Raw genomic sequence first — 19,900 nt, 5'->3', positions numbered from 1 at the left:
ATAGAACCATAAATGTAGAAGTCTAAATACTGATAAACCTATAATCCTGGAGCTCAAAGGTATAGAATGCTCAGTGAGGTCGTGAATGACTTTCTGTGAGTTGCTCTGTTGTATTCAGCAAATGCAGTAAATGTTGTCTTGCATGAAGATACGCAATACCTTAAGGGCTAGCAGCAGAGTCATAGAGTGAGGTTGAGGAGAGCAGACCAGAAAAATCGGATTAGAAATGATTGAGCCTTGAGCTATGTAATGTCCTAGATATGTATATCCTACTTCTCTTGCTGTCTGAGGAATTTGCAAACAAATTCTGGGAATCTTTACAGGAAGTGAACTGTAGGGAGTATTCTGTAAGTCATCTTTAGAAACAGAACCATACAGTGAGATTTGCTCATTCTATTAATAAGGTAGCGCACTGTCCCTCTTACTCTCGTGTGTTTCCCTTCCATCAAATTTCATATGACAGCACAACTCTTCAGCTGTTGAGAGTCTTCATATGGAAAAGTCCCTGAGCTGAGGACCGCTCTCAGAGCCTGTGGTATAGTATGGTTTTTGTGTCAGCTCTGCTGATTAGGCCTGTTTGTTTATTTAAGCAGTTTAGAAGTTATGCTCTGCAGTGCTGTCCTCTGAAGACATAGATCCACTGGCTGCTTTTGAAACATGATATTAATTGTATTTTGGTGTTTGGTTTTGTTTTAAACAGGAGACTCTGTCAAACATAGTCCAGCCTGGTCAACACAGAATGTTCTAAGAGAGACTCTTCAGCTTGTAACCTAACATCTAACTATATGACTGTTCTCCTTTTAGTGCCGCTTAAGAGACATGACTTATTCTGCCCCGATTACAGTGGACATTGAATATACACGAGGTAGCCAGAGGATCATACGCAATGCATTACCCATTGGCAGGTAAGATACCATATGTCGAGCTTCTGGTATTAGTTTTCATTTGCTGCTGTGTTGGGAAGAGTTTTTACTGCAAAATAAATGTAGACTAACCTTGCTTCCTTGTTAAAAGAAACAGTGAGCAGGCAAATCTTGATGAACAACTGTACAGTATGTGATTGTTAGGTTCTGTTATAAGATTTTGTTTGGCAAAAGCTTCTGGAAATCTGTATCCTTCCAAAGAAGGATGGATATAAGGATGGATGATGTCTATGTTTGTATTGATATAAAACCAAAGAGGGAAATACATGAAAGAATACTAGAGCTGCAAGTCACATTATTGCAAAATGAAAATATTTATGTTTACTTCGTAGCCAAGTTACTCAAGTCTTTCGTACATAATGTATAGAGGTATGTCTGTGGAAGGTGGATGGTAAAACCAGTAAAGCAGGCATTACTTCTTCCATACAAAGTTAAGCTCTGCTTTAAAATTGGTTTGCTTTAGAGACAAGGCTGAGCTTTGTGGAGAAGTGTTGAGTATTTTTTACCGGTCTTGTTTTTCTGAAGGCTGTCAAATGACTTGAAGTTATTAGTATTGTGAAGGACATCTGATTTCTTAAAGAAAAAATAATGTGCCTTAGGGAGAAAAACAAGCTCTTAACCACGTCAAAAAGGCAAAATACCTGGCAGTTCTACCATTTATTGAAAGCAAAGTTCCATTTTAAAGGCAATAAAGATGTCTGTCTTTTGTAGACAAGGTTTCTTAAAGACCAACCCTGCTGGCTTTAGAGGTCAGTGCCTTACAGAGATTGTTTACTGTGTGGCTCTGCATCTTAGCAAAGGCGGAATACTGGCAGGAAAGAGAAGATAGGTACTGAAGGAGCTACACTTCTTGTAATGAAGTTTTAAGCTTTCATATGAAAAAAATAGACTTTAACTCTATCGATAGAACATGATACATAGCAATGCATATACAAAACCAAGCTTCTGTAGTAGTTACCTGTAGTAAGAGTTTATTGTTCAGAGTCATTCCTTAAGAAAAGAAAAATTTTTAAAAGACCATCGAAATTTGAGTCCTTTGAATTATTTCATCATGTGTGCTATAGGCAAAGAAAAAAGCTCAAGTAAACATGTGTTTTCACCAAAATACATTATCAATTTGTATATAAAAGACAGTACTTTAAAGGATAAGTTTTAGCTAAAAGAAGCACAACAAAAACTAGTCTACACATTTGTCTACACCTCTCTTTTGAAAAAAAAAAAAAAGAATGGGGTGAAAATGACTTGTAAAGCATCCATAATATGCTGGAAAAGACTAAATTAATGCACAGAGCACTAGTGTGTTTTATCTTACATTAAGGCCTCTTCCTGTAAATTCTCTTCCGTGAAGTGAGATCACGGCAGAAGAAGTAAATATTCTCCATTAAAAAATAAAGTTATGTTGTCCAACTGGTTTTAAGGGCATACATGCAAAAAGTCTTTTTGCTGTTAAAAACTGTTAATATCCAGTTATTATTTCCATGAGAAATAATTTTCCTCATCTATCCCTAGTATTATGTCGGTTTCCTTTTGCTGGGTGAGTATATACAATGCTCTTGTTTGACATGCAGTTCAGACTGGGAGAGGAAAGCTATATGTTCTTTCCTCTCTTATTTTTGTTGTTTGGCAGAGTCACTGATAACCTATATGTATTAGAAAAAAAAAAAAAACCCAGGGCAGTATCTTTGTGTCTTTAAAAAGGAAAATTTCCTTTTAATGCTTAATAGTGTGCCAAATTAGTGTACCCATTTTCTGTGTCTTGAAGCACAGAAATTCAGTAACTTTATTTTCCCTTTTTCTTTTTTCTTATTTTCTTCCTGTTCTTCCTGATAACTTCAGATATTTAAAAAAATAGATTCTGTCCTCAAAAGGAAGATGACTTACTATAGTGTCCTATATTAGGTGCAAAATATTTTATTGTTGGCAAGTGAAATGAAGAATAGATACTTGATGACATCTATTTCACTGGAATTTTCAGTGATGGCATTTACGTACTCTATTTTGAGTTTCCATATGCCATCTGGCATTATTGTTTCTGATATAAATAACCAATGCATTAGGCTTATCGTGTGGGTGGTACAAGATTGTGATTGTCATATGAAGCTGCTTATCTCTAGGAAACACTTTCTCAGTGAAATGACTGAAGCAAGTAGGTTATCTGTATAGAGCCCTGTAGTGACAAGATAGGTTTTTATCTTCTTCAAAAATATAGAATTTTGAGTTCATCAGTTTTGTTTTAAGATATAAGAACGTGAAAATGGCCAAGAAATTAAAATCATTGCTAAGATTTGAATAAAAGAAATATAACTTTGTTAGCAAGAGCTGCCTAATCTTAATTTTTGTTGGAGTAATTTTGAATGAAATATCTCTGAGGTTGCAAATAGTTGCATAGTAGAACTCACAGATAAATTTTGTCAAAATATGTCTTAGCAAACACCTGGAACATAGGTCTTAAAAAGGCTGTCCATCAAGGAGTGAAATTCTGTAAGCTGGATCAAAAGTCCACTTTTTTGTAGAAGAGACTAAAGGACATGGAGGTCTTTTGGTAGATGTAGTGATAAGCTGTTTTTATCTTGAGCAAAATGCAGCTTTTTTCTTTGGAATTAAAATACGCTCTTTCAAAAGTTTTGGTGAAAAACCTGAGAGTGGAAAGGTACGTTATGAAGCTGACTATAAAAGTACTCTTTTTAGTAATAACTGCAAAATTATTGCTAATTAGCTGTTGAATAAGCCAAATTCCTAGTAAGACTGCAGTGTAAATACGCAAAACCAAATGAACGTGAACATTCCCTGACTTCATCACAGGGTGATAGAATACTTCAGGTTGGAAGAGACCTCAGGAGGTCTCTAGTACAACCTCCTGCTCAAAATGGGGTCAGCTCTGTGATCAGGCTGCATTCCTCAGTGCTTTATCCTGTCAGGTCTTGAAGACCTCCATGGATGGAGACTGCACAGCTTCTCCGTGCAGCTTGTTCCACTGCTTGACTGTCCTCATGGTGAAGAAGTATTGCTGTATATTCAGTCTGTGCATCTTTAATTTCTCTTTTTTTTCCTCCCTAAGCATAGAATTTGGTTTTAATTTCTTGGAATATTTTCCCACCGCTTCATGTTGCTTCACAAAATGCTTGCTGCAGGATTCAGTGCTAAGACACCAGAGAAATCAGAGCTACTACTGGGGAAACTTCATGCCTAGGTTATGTCTTAGAGGCTCTATCTCTCTGCCCCCATAAGGAGTGATTGCTATGTGGGAAACCAGATCTGAACTAGCTTTTTCTAATTAAAACTGGTAACAGTGGATGTGCAATGGCATGTTCTTCAGTGCAGACTGTACTGTTTTGGGGGACCAGGAGTCTTTGCACTAGTAATCATTGGCCTTGGTGACTGCGCTTGTCAGGGCTGCCTGTAGTAGCTGCATAAAAATTAAATAGGAAGTCTACAGTTTCTGCCAGTAGATGTCCAATTTCAGGTCTCTCTTTTCAAACGACATGTTCAATAAAATAAGGTGGGATTAAAGGAAAAACCTGTTGTTCATAGCTTGCATGTGTTCTAGTTACCTTAAACGTGTTTTCTCCAGTTTGTTCAGCATGGTTTTTGTTCTGAATTGACTATTCATGTTTTTCTTTCTGAATCTAAAGTAAAAGTGTAACTGGTTTTCTTGCAGAATGCCTATAATGCTGCGGAGCTCCAATTGTGTTCTTACTGGGAAAACTCCGGCAGAATTTGCCAAACTTAACGAGTGTCCTTTAGATCCAGGTACATCTGCACTTATGTTCTTTTTTCCCAACTGTGCCTTTAGTTTTAAATCTTTTTTTAGCAAAGAAATATCCCATTGGTATGTTTCCTCCCACTGTGCAGTTGTGGTGGGAGCTTCTCAAGTATATGCTTGTAACTAAATAAAATTGGCAGGCTTTTGGAAATAATAAATTGTTCACAGCATGGAATGTTTGTATTTGCAGACTGAGTTTTCAACCACAAAAACAATAACACTAAAATTTTGAAGAAGTTGAGAAGTGTATATAGTATCGTACAGTGATGTGTTACATGGAAACAGAGATGGAGTTTGTTCATGAAAATTAAGTGGATCAGGGGAGAGTGGAGTATAATGGTGTCCTCCAAAGCGGGAACTCTCATTTGCTGCCTTTTGTAAAGCAAGAGTAAAGTGTTACATTATAATATTTGAAATGTAGAGAGGAGATGAAGGGTTATAACAAGCAACTTCTTTGTTTTTTATCTGCTGCCTTTGAAGCATGCACTGGACATGTGCTGTGCTTGCTTGTGGTGGCAAGATACAGTGATCTGACGTGGTGTGCTGGAGGAGCATTAATAGATAGCCACAATTTAAGAGAAGAATCTAACATGGCTCATGTGCAGATTCCTTATATAGTCTTAGATACAACAAGGGCATTAAAATACATTTTAAAAAGTAATAAAAAAGAAATTTCTTCCTGGAGCGCTGGAGAGAGCAAGTCAGTAATTACGGAAGACTTAGTCTCTTTATTTGATACCAAGCATCTGAAATGGCCAGTTCTTTTTTGATGTCCTTATGATATACTCTTCTGGCAGGCAATATTTTTACCTATTTTGTAAAAATAACAATTCTGTAACATCTTTTAATGAGTATGTTTACCTTACAGGTTTGGGCTTTTTTTACAGCTTTACAGTTTTTGGTCTGCCTGTGAGTTCTTTCTGTCTGAGTACTTCCCAAATAAAGTCTTAGATCCCAAATACTATGTGTGAGACTGGCAAAATTCTGTTTAGTCTAGTGGAACGTTTTCATAGTTGTCATAGGTTCCACACAGAATTCGTTCTTTACTTTTTTGAGGGAGAATTTACTCTCCTGTTTTGTCCTTTTTGTACTTTTACTTTCTAATAATCTATATTCAAAGGCATATTGAAGGAGGCAAGTAAGGTGCAAGCGTACTGACATGCAAAATCTTTCTTTTCTGTCGAATAGGTGGATATTTCATTGTTAAAGGTGTAGAGAAAGTCATTCTTATTCAAGAGCAGTTATCCAAAAACAGAATCATTGTGGAAGCTGACAGAAAAGGCACAGTTGGCGCTTCTGTTACCAGGTACGGTGAATGCCTGCAATTACATAACGGAGATAAAACCAAAGCTTTAAAAGTTCATTGTTGTAGTTGAAGTAGCTGTGTGATTTTCTTCCTAGTATCGTTTAACGGGAAAAAGCTGTAGACATTCAATGCCCCTCTCTTGCTACTGTCATTTTGTACGCTAAAACATCAATCCCAAAATCAGTTAGTACAGTATTCCCACAGAAATCAGTGGGGGTTGACCATATGCTTCAAGATTCATCCCAGACTGGGAAAAGCAAGTTCTAATTTTTAACCTAACAAAGTGCACTTCCTAATTGATGGTGTTTGGTCTCATTTTGCAGCAAGTAACATGAAGTTACTGCAGTGGAAATTGGATGTAACCTTTTGTCTGACTCTCTAAATCAAATTCGTGTAAAAGCTTTTAAAGGCAATTGAGAAGAAAACAAAAATAAAGTATTTTTGTACTACACAAATTATTGAAAATGGCAAGGTAGTCTAAATTTGGGCTTTCCTCCTTGACTGAGTTTAATTTATATTTTGTTTGCCTTTTGGTTTTGTTCCGAAGCTGCATGCTGATATCATATGGTGCTTGTCACTGTTCAGTGTGAGGGCTGTTTTTACTTCTCCAGATGCCTCTCATGCATCCCTCCTAGCTACTTTACTGTTCCGCAGTAAGTCTAGATGAGGTTAAACATTCAACACAAAGTACTGTTATCTCATTACTGTTGTTGCTGCAGTACTTGTGCATAGTTTGACCTTGCTGGTTACATCCAAGTCGATGATAAAAGCATGCAAAGATGATTTTGAAAGGGTTCTACTTGCTTAAGTTGAATATTGACCTTCCCCATCACAGGTGATAATACCTTATTACCTTGGAGTTATGGAGTGATGTCTGGCTGTTTTAATGTAATTTTTAAAAGAGGAGAAAGTGGAATTAATTCAGCTGAAAGATTGCTTAAGCTTGATAAGTTTTATACAGAGATTCTAGGAGTGTCAGTGCAAACTTTCTGTTGGACATAATATATTTTTTTAACTTCAGTTCCACTCATGAGAAGAAGAGCAGAACAAATATAGTTGTGAAACAAGGAAGATTTTACCTGAGGCACAACACTCTGTCAGAAGATATTCCTATTGCTATCATATTTAAGGTAATACAACTGTTGGTTTGGAAAAAAAAGAAAAAGAAAAAAAGAAAAACTGTGCTGTAGCTCAAGAATGAAGATTTGCAGCAGCTCTCAGAAGTTAATACATACAGAAGGACTTGGCAGGGCTTAGAGAATGCAAGCTTTTTTCCCCTGGGAAGTCATCTTTATTGTACAGCAAAAAGGAGAAAAAGCGTTGTATTTTTTTCCTGTGAGGAGAGGATTGCTGTGCCAAGACAAATGCTGCCACCCCCTTACTGCTTTGTAAGGCCTCTCTGTGCTGCTGCCTGTGCTCCTATTGCTACAGAAAGTCAGAATGGTTTTGATTTCTTCTGCTATGAGCTACATTGCAAACTTGTGTTAAGGGTCTTCGTTTCTGGTTTTGATGCCTCCTGCCCCCACCTCCAACTTGTGGACTGCTGAGTAGCTCAACACCCTTTGTTTCAGATCCAGGGATATGACGTACCCATGAGCTCGTTGTACATGACTTCCAGTCATAACTGTACACAAAACTGATAGCCTTTGGGGAAGTCTTGCAATTCTTAGACCTATTCCTAAATCCTTTAAGATTATTAAAGTGGCTTGCGTTTCTTGGCAGTTTACTTCCTTTCCCTGTGAATGAACTCTGCCTCAGTCAGAATGCTGCAGAATCCCTGCCTGATTCAGGAACACTCACCAGTGTCTTCATCGCAGTGAATGCATGCACAGGCATCGTAGCTTTGCAGTGATCTCTGGTGGGACTGACAAAGGGCTGTGAGAGGCTTCCACCCCTGATTCTGGGCAAGAATTAGGGAGTATTTGCCCTGCCAGCTGAGCTGATGACAGTGTCTCTCATTTCCTGTAAAACTGCCAGAATTGCTTTCTTTCACCCTCTGCTGCTTTCATTTTAATTCACTCAAGGGTGCTCGCAACTGAAGGCATAATGATGACTACTCCCCAGCTGCCCAACAGGACTGGAAGCAGGCTGGTAGCCCATCTGTCTGTGGTATCAAACGCATGGGCTGCAGCCAGTAAAGGTGGTGGGCGGACATGCACTGTCTGGCCGCTGAAGAAGACAGCAGGGCATGGCCAGGCCTTAGGCTAGGACCTGTCCTCCCAAGAGCTGGTAGCTCCCTTCTGTCCTATAGGTTTCGCTGCTGCCTGTAGGTTTGCAGCCTGGTGCAGTGTGTGTGCAGAAGGAAACTGGGCAGCAGTCTTGAAGGCACTGTTCACAAGGAAGGTGGCTTAGGACACAAAAATGCCTCTGACTGGATCTAGCAACCAATAGAAGTAAATCCTATAGCTCCCTTTTCACTATAATCGTTTAGAGCACAAGGTTTGAGGAGGTGATAATCGCTTAAGGAAATAAATTGCCAGGAGAGGGCAGCAGTTGCTTACAGCATCCAAACAGTTTCTGCCAGCAGTGCTGACGTGTTGGCTGTTGCCAACTACAGACTTCTCTGTATTAGCGCAGCTCTTTGGCTGATTGAGAGTTGTGCTTTGGGTTTGGTACTAGAAAATAGTTTAATAATTGAATTTAGACTTGAGAGACAAATGTTTGCTGTCTCTGATTAGGCTAATCTCTTCAAGTAGTTGGAGAAGATCATCTGGTTTTAGTGACCAGTGTTAAAGGAGGTTAAGAAATGATTTGTGGGCAGAAATGCACATAAAAGTGTCAGAATTAAGTTCACCAATTTTTTATTGCAGGAAAGTGTTAATGTGGCTCTTAATCCGTTTGCTGGAGTACCAAACAGCAGGATTCCACCTTCACTTACAGACTTTTATTACATTTTTTGTCACCCCCTGCTGGTATAGATAAATACCTGCTCACAGAAGAGTAGCTGCTCTGGGTTATTAAGTCTGAGGAGGTGGTTGTTGGGTTTTTTTAAACAACATTGTACTGACTATTTGATCATCTTTTGACAATCCTTGCTCTAATTATCCCCCTGCCTATATGTATCTTTTATATTCTAGATAATGTTGCATAATTTTTCATTTATTTATTAAATAAAGGTTTGCAGTTAGAAGCTCTTGGCAGCAGTACTTTTCAAAGATTTATATTGACTTAATGAAATAGGGAATGAGCTGCACCCATTTTAACTATTATGAATGTTACATTCATAACTGGCACTTAACTGTACTCATGAGTGGTCATTTTCCTTACCTTTCCTTTAATGACATGTGAACTTGAGGCATCTTCTGTCCGCTTTTGGTGAGTCTCCAGCTGGAAACTAAAAACTCCAGACAGTCTTTTCGAAGGATTCTTAGGCTTCTGATCTTTCTTTCTTGGGCATTGCTGTAATGCAGGTGTTACTTTGTTGTATTTAACTACTAGAAGTGATGTTACAAACACTGTAGCCCTGAAACTGGAAAATCCCTAATTTAAGGATCCCCGTGTAGCCTTAGCTCTCTCACCTGGCAGTGTTACACATAGGAGATTTGTTGGAAAAGCAAGGAGAATAATTCCTTTCTGCTGAGACCCAAGCCTCGGGCATGGAGCATGGGTCTTCCTCATTACTAATAAGTGTTCTGCTTCTTGTAATGTAGAGACACACATCTGCAGGGGGCAAAGTTAAGCTGTACAGACAATCTAAGGTCTGAAGTTTTGCTTGCCTTTGCATCCTTAACTTTTACTGTAGTAACTGCTTGTGTAATTTCTGATTAAAAAGCAAACTGAGAAGACTGACGAAAATCTATTGCTCTGCATTTCCTCCCAGATTAACATCCAGGCTGCAGCCAAGTTCTGCAGACCTTTGTGTTTTGACTAAGAAAATGACTAGTAATTAGTAGGGGGCTGCTATCCAGTGCATGAGCCAGCTAGAAGGGACAGGTGTGTCAGGGACTATCTGAGAGTCAGTAGGAGAAAGTTGGGTGGATTGTCTTTCTAATCCCAAAGCATTAGATGGCCTAGTGTTCCTGCAAATATGATGTAGATGAGTTACAGAAAATTATTGTAGCTTTATAGAAAATGAAGCAAGTATTGCAGATCTGTAATCTAATGTGGTTTTAAAGCTACTGCAACTGTAAAGTGGAGGTGTGATAATATCCCTTAGACATCTTCATCTAAAGCAAGGGCTGTGAAGTAGAGAGCATTACAGATACCACTTGCTGACAGAGCTGAGGCCAAAAATTCATAAAGAGCTCTCTTTAACTAGAATCTAAGAGTACTTTCATGTTTCAGGCATGAGTCATGGACACAGCTACATGTTAGGGCAAGACCTGAGCATACGGTATTCCCCATCCTTTCTTTTCTTTCATGGAGAGGAAGGATATCCAGGTGCATGGGTTGTGGGGAGGGATGGGAATAGTAGTGTGGATCTAAAGGTCCCTTGATCTGGGTAGGTGGGGGGACTGGACTGTGTAGTATCATGCTAAAGGGGGCATCTGCCTTGCAGTTCCTCCTTATCCATAGTCTTTTCTAAACTGCAAGCCCAAATGACTTGTTCTGCTGTTTTGCTTTTCTGCCATCCAGACCTGTAAGGATCTTTGCAATTGGCACGTTTGAAGATTTAACAGCTAGTTGTGCTGAACACATGTAAGTTGTGGTTTTGTGAAGTTTAGCACATTGACCACAGCTAACTGAAATTTGATAGGCTACAAAAGGCATGTTCCTGGCACTATTCTAGGACAGACTTGAAGTGTCTGCTCTTCAGATGTGGGGGAGTTGGTGCTTTGTTGCTGTGCTAGCTTAAACACTTTTTCCCTAACCTTTCTTCCTGAAAGTGACTGAGGCATTTGTGCAGCCCCTACATATATAAATGCAGTTTTTGGGTTGAAGTAGTGCCATAAATTGGACAGTTTTGCTCCCAAAGTATGTATTTGTTGAGGTTTTTAAAGCGCTGTTAACTGCCTTGTAATGGGAAGCAGACACAACTAATTTGCTTCCTGCTTACTGTGTAACACTGCTTCATTAGTTAATATACGCACGCAACCAGAATGATATTTACGATGTCCTGAGTTGACTTGCAACCCCAAGAGACCTTTGTTTTAGCTGTGTGTCAGTTGTGCACAGATCATAGGGCTGTGTGAATGGTACATTGTGGGTTTTTTCAGTATGTCAGGCTATGAGCTATGCACACTTTACCTGGGAGAGCTCAGGCAGTTGTAGGTAACAGTGAGCGTTAGAGGAGGTGTGGAATATTTGTGTAGTACTTAAGGGTGTTTCTATCTTTAAAAACATCAGGGTTACAGGTGAGGTGGTGCTGCTGGTTTGCAGGGAGCTTCCTACATTGCAGGGAGTTCAAGCTGTTTTAAGGTAAGGGCTATTTTTCTTTTGGGTGTGTGATCTTGATTCGGTAGACTTGAGTGAGTCCTGGGAGCTGAAGTAAGTGAAGGCTGCATGCTGCACCAAAACTGGTTGGGAAGGGAGGAGAATTATAAGTAACCTAGGGGACTTAAAAGTTGAATATTACGACCTGATTCACTAGGTGAAGTAATCTTTAGTTGATGTGGGAGCTATAAGGAGCTGCTCTAGGACGTACAGCAAAAGATTTGAACAGCAGGTCAAGTTTCATTTTTACAAATCTGTGTTAGTCTTGGAGCTGTTAAGATGCAACTCTAGAGGAACAGTTGAATGGTGGTCTTACTGGATCTACGCAATTACAGGTTCCCATGGCTGCAGTTTCATAGCTTGTATCTTTTGAATTATGAAAGCTCCAGACCAATTCTGTCTATGATGTCAACCTTGAACTTCCCTGACATCTTTTTAATCCAGTCATCTGCCTGTCTCCATTCTGTAATTTAGCCTGATGGACTGCAGAACTACATTCTAGGGAAGTGCCATGGAAACACCTAGACATCATCATTAAGACACGAGCTGGGGGAGAAATAGCTGGGCTCGCACTCCCATGCACACGCTCTCATATGTACGTGTGTATATGTGCATATGTATGTGTGCGCACACACAGGCGTGCACACACACGTTTTGGGCAGCAGGAACCTCCCCAGTCTTAGGAAACAGTTGACCCCAGCTGGACCTCTTTCTCCCACTTGAGCTCAGGATGATCTGGATATTCTGAATGTTTGCTTTGACTGGTCTGTCTTATGTCCATTGACTACTAGTCTTCCAACCATGCTCTTCAGCAGCCTGCTACTGTCTCCTTCCTCATCCTTTCACTGCTACTGGTACGTTACCCTTTGCAATGTCTCCTTCCTCTCCACCCTACCGTAAAATTATTCCTTTGTGACATTGCCTTCCAATTAAAAAAACAAGAAGACATACTGTCTCCTGCTTTGCTTTTATGTTAATTCCCTTTCCCTTGGCTTTGTCCTGGGATCATGAGCACTTTAAGCATACAACCCATTCCTACTTTGCATATCCTCAGTGTTTCTGTAACACGAGGCAACAACCCAGGAATATTTTGTTACTATCCTAGTAATGTTACGGGCTAATTCTGAAGTACTTTTTTTGGTCTTGTTTTATTTGCAGAAGTGCACTATCAGGGCCAAATTTACTAAAAAAGAAAGTGTTAAGATTACAAATCTATCTCGTACCAGCATGAGCCTATTGCTTGCCCTGTTAGTGTTGCGTGTAGGTGGGGTTGCGTGTGCAGCTCTGTCCATGATTGGTGAGAGTACAGAGGAGAATAAATGGGCTTACTTTTAGGCTATTGTATCAGCACATCTTTTTCAGTAATTTTCCTCAGTTTTTAGTCATTAGTCATAAATTAATTTCCCCCAGTTTGCACTTATCTAACAATCTAGCAACACATATTGTTAGGTGGCAGATCCCAGCCTTTCCCACACACAAAGTCAGAATTCTCAAGTGAGTTTGCTGCTAACAAACTTCAGCTAGAAAATCTACATAGGCGTAATGATATGTCTTATTCTCATCTTGTTGTTGTCAGACTTTTGATCAGCGAATTCATCAAGTTAGAAGAAATCATCAACTCTCCTTAATTTATTGTGGCTTTCTGTTTTTTAATGGTCAAAAGAGCATAGTAAAACTGCTGGTTGACTTTCTTTCCCCACTTGTTTTGTTCACTTTTTACGTGACTCTTAGGATCTGGTTGCCATCCTAAAATTAACCTGGTGGACAGAAATAGGGTGGTATCTTATCAGCTTGCATTTGATGTGCTTTAGATAAATGTATTCCTGGTATATGTGCCTAGAATGGCACAAACATTCCCTTAATAAAATTTTGTTCTTCTGTAGGCTAAGTGCAATAATTGTATGAGTCCAGTTGCGGTTCCTAAGCTGGTTTGCTGGTCAGCTATTAAGTCCTAGGCACATGGAAAATGACTGTTGTGAAGCTTTCATGCCTGTGTAGACTTTCTTATGAGTCTGGCTCTCAGGTCATGAGGGATCTTGTTAACTTCTCTGCTGAGGTTTTTTGACTACTGTGTGACCTTATTTAAAAGGGTGAGGAAGTGTAATAATATTTGAAAAAGAGAGATTTGAACTACTGTAATATCACATGGACAAATTCTGGTTCTCAAAAGAGCCTTAAGATCAGAGGACTGACTAATTAGTGGGAGCAAACTATGATGAAGTAACTGTGTCTGAATTTGACACTCAAGTCTGTCCAAGATGGTGGAATTGTGATCTGTCCTTTGCACTAAAGCAGGAATGTTCTCACACTGTTATGGGTATGTGCTACTTTTGCACTGCTCTTAATTTCAAATAAACCACAAGCTGAAGAGACAGAGTTTTAAGTTAAAGGAACTTCAACTGACCACTTCTTTGTTGAAAAATAAAGGAGAAATTAAAGAAAAAAGGAAAAAAAAGCTGGATACTTCACAATTAGAGCAACAGTTTTGCAAGGGGATAGCATTAGCTAGGTGTTAAGCAAAGTGACACCCAAGGAAGGCAATAAGAAGGGAAGGTATTTGCATTTTTGAGGAAAATGTAACCTTTTGGGACACGGCCAGTTTTTAATGAGAACCAGAATACTAGGATCTACATAGGCTATTATTTACAATGGTCTTTGTGGCAGGCAGTTTGAAGAATAATATGAATGCAAACATAACTTCCTTACAAAGTTCTGAGAAACATATTATAACTCAGCCAGAAGAGGTTTAGTGAGATTATTCCGTTTCTTGATATGGCAGAGCTCCAGGCAAATGTGTGAAGGGGGGAGCTTTAGCACCATCTGGAATCCACAAAGGCCTTCACTGCTGGCTGCCACCTTGAAACACTTACTGATAGAGAGATTTTTCTAAACCTGTTAAGCGCTTTCTTAGTTTATTAAGCTTTTTCCACAGTATAAAGTCTAACAAGGTGTCCAAGGATCAGTGAAATAATAGAACGGCTTTCAAGTGGAGTTGTGTAGTGAAGTCGTCTTCTAAATGCAGAGAGCTGCAAAGGAGGTAAATTGTAAATGTTTCTCAAATGGGACATGTTGCATCACAGTCAACTGAGTTTGCAAAACTGCTCGTGGTAAGAGACCATGTGTAATCTCTTAGGACATTTCACCTTCCTTTACTTATTGTAGATTCTGGCTTGGTTTTCATTGTTACACACATAGGGTTGTTATTTTGTGGTATTTATTTTTTCTTAAGAAAAAGCATAGAATTTAACTCCTGTCAGTGAAGAAAAAGACACTCTCCAAAGAGAGTGTGTGTGTGTTCCTGCTGATTATCAAGATTTCCATTTAGAATTATAGAATGTTTTCAGTTGGAAGGGACCCCAAAGATCATCCAGCTCCAACCCCCCTGCCACATTTAGTGTTCTTCCATAGCTAGAATATGTGCTGCCCGTGCCAGATGGCACAGTTTCTTAGAGAAGAACTAGCTCTTGCTTAGTAGTAATGCAAACAAACAATACCAAATTAGCATAAGCAAATGTCAGTGAGTTAACATAAAGCCTGTGCTATTTCTGTCTTTTCTTCTTTTCCTAGGCCATGGGTGTTGAGAGTGACCAAGAGATTGTACAGATGATTGGCACAGAGGAACATGTGATGGCTGCATTTGCTCCTAGTCTGGAAGAATGCCAAAAAGCTCAGATTTTTACACAGATGCAGGTGTGTCTTTTTACATGGCCAGAGGCCATAAAAATCTAAAGATGGTGGGTATTGACCACTTTGCTGTGTCAGCAATAGACATACACTTTTTGTTTCAAGGTTTGGTTTTGGGGCATTATTTTAAGCTGAGGGTTTTTCAGGGGGCAGGACTTGTTAAAAGCGAGGCTTTGCTCTCATTGCCTAATTGAAAAAAAAAAACCCCAAAGTCAAGAAATGCTTTGTTTTCAGAAGCCCAGGATTATGTTTTAATGTATTTGACAAGTAGTGATGTCCAAAAGATTAAGGTATTTTGTTGAGGACAATTCCCATTTTTTCAAAAGGAATTTAATGCCCCATTTCGCAAAAGCCCCATTGATGTGGACATGACCATTTCATTGTGAGTAAATGTTCTCCCCCAGTTGTAATCTCTTGTATAAAGCCCACAATGATAGCCACCCTTCATCCAGCTAATGACTTGCCAGGATTCTCTTCAGCTCATGTACTTTTTTAATTAGCCAGAACACAGGCCATTTTACTGGCAGCATTTCCGTCATGTACATATTAATCTGCTAGAAGCAGCTTTTGAAGATTAGTCTTATTTCTGCTATTTCATTGTACACTTTATCAAATCTTTCCATGTGTGATGTTGAGTGTTGTAAAATGAACGTCTTTCTAGTTTGCATCTTTTGGGGCATTTTAGGGTTAGAGGTAGCAGGAAGGCCTTTCTAATTCAGAGTCAGAAGAGTAAAATAGTGATGCTGGAGGAACATAGAGAAACGTGAAGCATCCAGGAAAGCAGAAGAGCAGAAATACAGAAGTTACTCTGTGCAAGAAATCCCAAATGAAAAGAAAGTGAGCTATTTGGGGAAGGCAACTGATGGAAAGGACAGTCTGTCATTTCATGTAGAGAGTTATTCTTTGGTATAGAGGCATGGCTTAATTTCCAGACAGGACCTTGCTGTGTGGACCTGGATAGTTTCTTTGACTCATTTGACCCTGAATTCTGCAGATTGATTAAATTTCTTGGACAACTGGTAAGAGAGTAAGAATCCATTAATCATTGCAAGGTACTCTTGGAGACAGATGTGGAAGCCACACAGTAGCATTTGTGCCTGTTAAACAGCGAGTGCCACCTCACGATTTAATATCTGAGTGAAACTTAGCAAGGACACAAAAGAACTGGAGGTGAAAAGTCAAATTAAATAAACTAGGTGTCTTTGGAATTTATATAGTCCTTTTTCCTGTATCTCTGCAATACCGTTTCTTTCAGTATTGTGCTAATCACGCTCTTTCACTGCTTCTCATTCCAAATGTTATCAACATATGATAAACAACACATTGTATATTTAATTATAATCAATTGTGTCAATTTTCAAGAATTTTTTTTATTAGCATCACCTAAGTGTTTGGTATTTTGCCCTTTGCTTGGAGTTTGTATCATCTGTGGCTAGGGGGATTGCACTTAGTAAGGAATATATACAGATCTCCTTTTATGTGAATATTCATATAGGTTACGATTCTGATATTAACTCAGTTAATTCCACTACTTGACAGGCATTGAAGTACATTGGAAACAAAGTACGGAGGCAAAGGATGTGGGGAGGACCAAAGAAGACAAAGATGGAAGAAGCACGAGAGTTGCTAGCATCAACTATTCTGACCCATGTTCTTGTATGTAATGCTGTTTTGTATTTTTAAAGTGGAGTAAATTTGTGTGGTTATTTGTGGTGAGCGCTTTGTTGGCAGGGAACAATGTCTTTGCTTTGTAGCTGAGATAAAGTAACTCATCCTCAAAATAAAGGGGAAGTTTTGGATTGAGTTAAAAGTAATCTGTATGTTTATGAAATGCTGTACAGTCGAACTACTCATCATACTATGCATTTTTTCTACATAGCCAGGCAGTAAGAGCTGTTAGTTCAGGACCTTATTCTCATGACCTATACCTTTATTCCTATTTGTTTTCATTTACTATCTGTTTCAGTGTCACTAAGATATATTACTTTTAGCATTTTTTAAGAAGGTAAAGTGCACAAATCCCTTTTGTAACTCCTCAGTCAGCACAGATTACTCATTGATTTAAATAGATGGGTTTGTCTGAGTAAGCACTAAGGGGCTAATCCTGAAACATCAGTATTTTTTTGTTTACAGGTGAAGGAATTCAATTTTCGTGCCAAGTGCATATACACAGCAGTGATGGTGCGCAGAGTAATTTTGGCTCAAGGAGAAAATAAAGTAGATGACAGAGACTACTATGGAAATAAACGTTTGGAGTTGGCAGGGCAGGTGAGTTTTTACTTCAAAGCTAAATGCTCTTTTGGGGTTTTGTTACTATCTGCTTTTAAAAGATGGCAGAATAAGGAGCATCCCTGTCTTCTCGATTGAAGTGTTTTTCCTCTCATTTTATTTTTGTTGTTTTTCTGTATTGACCCATAGATTATATCCTCACTTCTGCATTACCTCTTTATACCAGATAAAAGGCAGAGCAGTGTAAATACAGCATCGGTTCTAGCTCCATTATAACATTGTTAGTGCCAAGAAGGCAGAAGTAAGATCCATCTTCCAGTGTCCCTCTCTAAGCAACTGGGTAAGGGAATAAACTGGGGCCACGTCAGTGCCTGCATGTCAGGTCCAGGCTGTCCCACTGTGGAGAGCCTAGCTTGTGTAGCAGCTCACAGAACAGCCACTCAAGCCTTCTGTAATTTGGTGAAGACCATAGGATTGCTTATTTGTTGTCAGCTGCCTTTCTAGCATCTAGAGTAGCATGAATTAACAAAGTAAGTGGTTTAAAGTTAACTTGAGCAACTAATGAAAGTGGATTGCATGGACTTCTCTGCTTGCAGAATTTTGACACTGGAGGTAGAAGCAGTAACAAAGGGCTGTGAAGGAGAGAATGGTCTGAGGTGTCTGACTGGCACTGTTCTTTTGCTGAGAGGGTGGCAGTTCACAGCTGTTGGCCAAACTACATTCCCCTAATGCAGTGGGAATTTGCCTTCAGGTGAAGGAACTGCTAAGTTACCATGGCATGTATTTCTCCTATGCATCTCTGCTCCCCTCATCGTTTGTATCGGGATTTCTGTTGCAGCACAAGTAACAGTATCTGTTCCTTTTTGTTCATATCTGGTGGGAATTTTCATCTTATTGTACTTCTTAAGATGCGTGCTTACATATTGTCTCGTACTTCTGTTCTTCCCACCCTGCCCTGTCCTCCATGCATACATGTGAACACACGCACAGAGCGCGCAATCATTTCAGAGTAAAAACATGTGCTTTGCTTCCTAGTTTGCTGAAAAAACTAAGATCACACTCTTGAACACACTGTAAGCACAAATATGAGGGGAAAAAACCTCTTAACTGTTAAAAAAAAAACCCCTTTCTTCAAATCAATATGTTGACTGTTCATCAAGTTTTTACTCTTGTGCTGAAGCAGAATGTATCCCTGAAGTGTAAGGAGCAGTAAGAGGACATTAGCGCAATATTCTAATGGGACAAATATTTTAAGCTGTAATGGATTTATTTAGTTTCTGCTGTAATGTTACTGTAGTTCGGTATGACTATAATCAGTAAAATCAGTAGTTGTTTTGTCATCGTATTGTTCTTATTTAACTGTATTTAAGGAGTAGTTTGTTTTTTTCCTAATATTTTTAGAGGCAGAAAGTGGAGCGGGTAAAAAGTTTTCTACAAGCTGTAAGAAAAAGGCCTCTGCTCACACAGATGTTAACAACCAAAGTCATTTTAAATTAACTGGGAAGAGGTTTTAAACGTAGAGGATCATCATAACAAAGCCAATGTGTGTTTTTTCTACATCAAGGAGAGCTATGCAGGGGGAGTTGTAACACTTGATTAAGAGTAGTTCTGGCTCCCTTGTGATATTTTAAAAGCTCATTTCAAGCTGAACACTTGAATTCCTCTGTGCCATGTTATCGGTGTAATATTAATTTGATTGGATTACAGACGAAAAAGTGTAGAGATTTTTTTGCCAGTTTGTAATGTCTGTGTTTAGCTAAAGTTCGTGTGGATAAAATGGTTGGTGTTTTTTAATGCCAGCATGTTCCTCGAATAAAAATCCTGTTGATTTAAAATTTGAATAAAAAAAAAAAGGACAAGACTCCTGTGTGAGGAGAAAAACATAGCGGTCTAAACAACGTAAAGGCATAAAAGGCATTGTGTTTATAAAAATGTGTGAAAACAATAGCTGCTAATTTCACACCCCATGGGACAAGAGAGTAGGAAATGTGCTTTAGCTTTAGATAACAGAGTTGTATCCACTAGCCAAGCTGGTTTACAGAGCTTTCTCTTAGTCTTTCTGCCACTAGAGGCTCGGTAGGCCAGGTGCCAGCTGAGGTGTTAGCAAAACCTACCGATTTCAGGCTTAATCTTTTCACCTACCTTTTCACTTTCCTTAATGTGTTCATTATTTGCTAAGCATTACTCTGTTCTTTGTCCTCATTTTTTTTTGTTTCTAATGCAGCTTGCTTTGTATGGGTGAGATATGGAACAGCACCAAAATCCGGCACCCTGGAAAGCAAGGGATTTCTACCCTGTGACAAAAGAATACCGCCTTGACTTCAGAGATTGCCTAATCCCAGCTGTTCTGATAATATAATTAAGGCTGCCTAATGTCTTTAATTTTGCAACCAGTTTGTGTGAAAGGGAGAATTTGGCACTCTAAAGGCTTAAACGCTAAATAGCAATCTCAAGGCGCCTAATTAGAATTCTCTGACATTAAGCTAATTGGTGAAACTGTATTTCAGCAGCTTAACTTCTTTATTAATTTTTCTTAGGTTTTTCAATGAAAATCAACTGATGAGCTGTCAGTATTTTTTTTTTTTTCTTAAATATAATTTGCTCTTTAGTGCTCCTGTCTGA

General features: G+C 39.0%; 1 protein-coding gene across 1 annotated transcript in view; it reads left to right on the top strand.

Annotated features, from left to right (window-relative positions):
- POLR3B (RNA polymerase III subunit B) overlaps positions 1–19,900 on the top strand; it is an 80,442-nt gene that overhangs the window by 7,016 nt on the left and 53,526 nt on the right. The window contains exons 6-12 of the mRNA XM_068400808.1: positions 805–905; positions 4,582–4,673; positions 5,875–5,992; positions 7,014–7,122; positions 14,933–15,055; positions 16,589–16,705; positions 17,183–17,317. Of these exons, the coding sequence (XP_068256909.1) occupies positions 805–905; positions 4,582–4,673; positions 5,875–5,992; positions 7,014–7,122; positions 14,933–15,055; positions 16,589–16,705; positions 17,183–17,317 (795 nt within the window). The remainder of the gene's footprint in view (positions 1–804; positions 906–4,581; positions 4,674–5,874; positions 5,993–7,013; positions 7,123–14,932; positions 15,056–16,588; positions 16,706–17,182; positions 17,318–19,900) is intronic.

Source organism: Nyctibius grandis, chromosome 5 (assembly GCF_013368605.1).
Source record: "Nyctibius grandis isolate bNycGra1 chromosome 5, bNycGra1.pri, whole genome shotgun sequence".
In the NCBI taxonomy this organism is placed as follows: Eukaryota; Metazoa; Chordata; class Aves; order Nyctibiiformes; family Nyctibiidae; genus Nyctibius; species Nyctibius grandis.
This window is presented reverse-complemented; position numbering and strand designations above follow the sequence as displayed.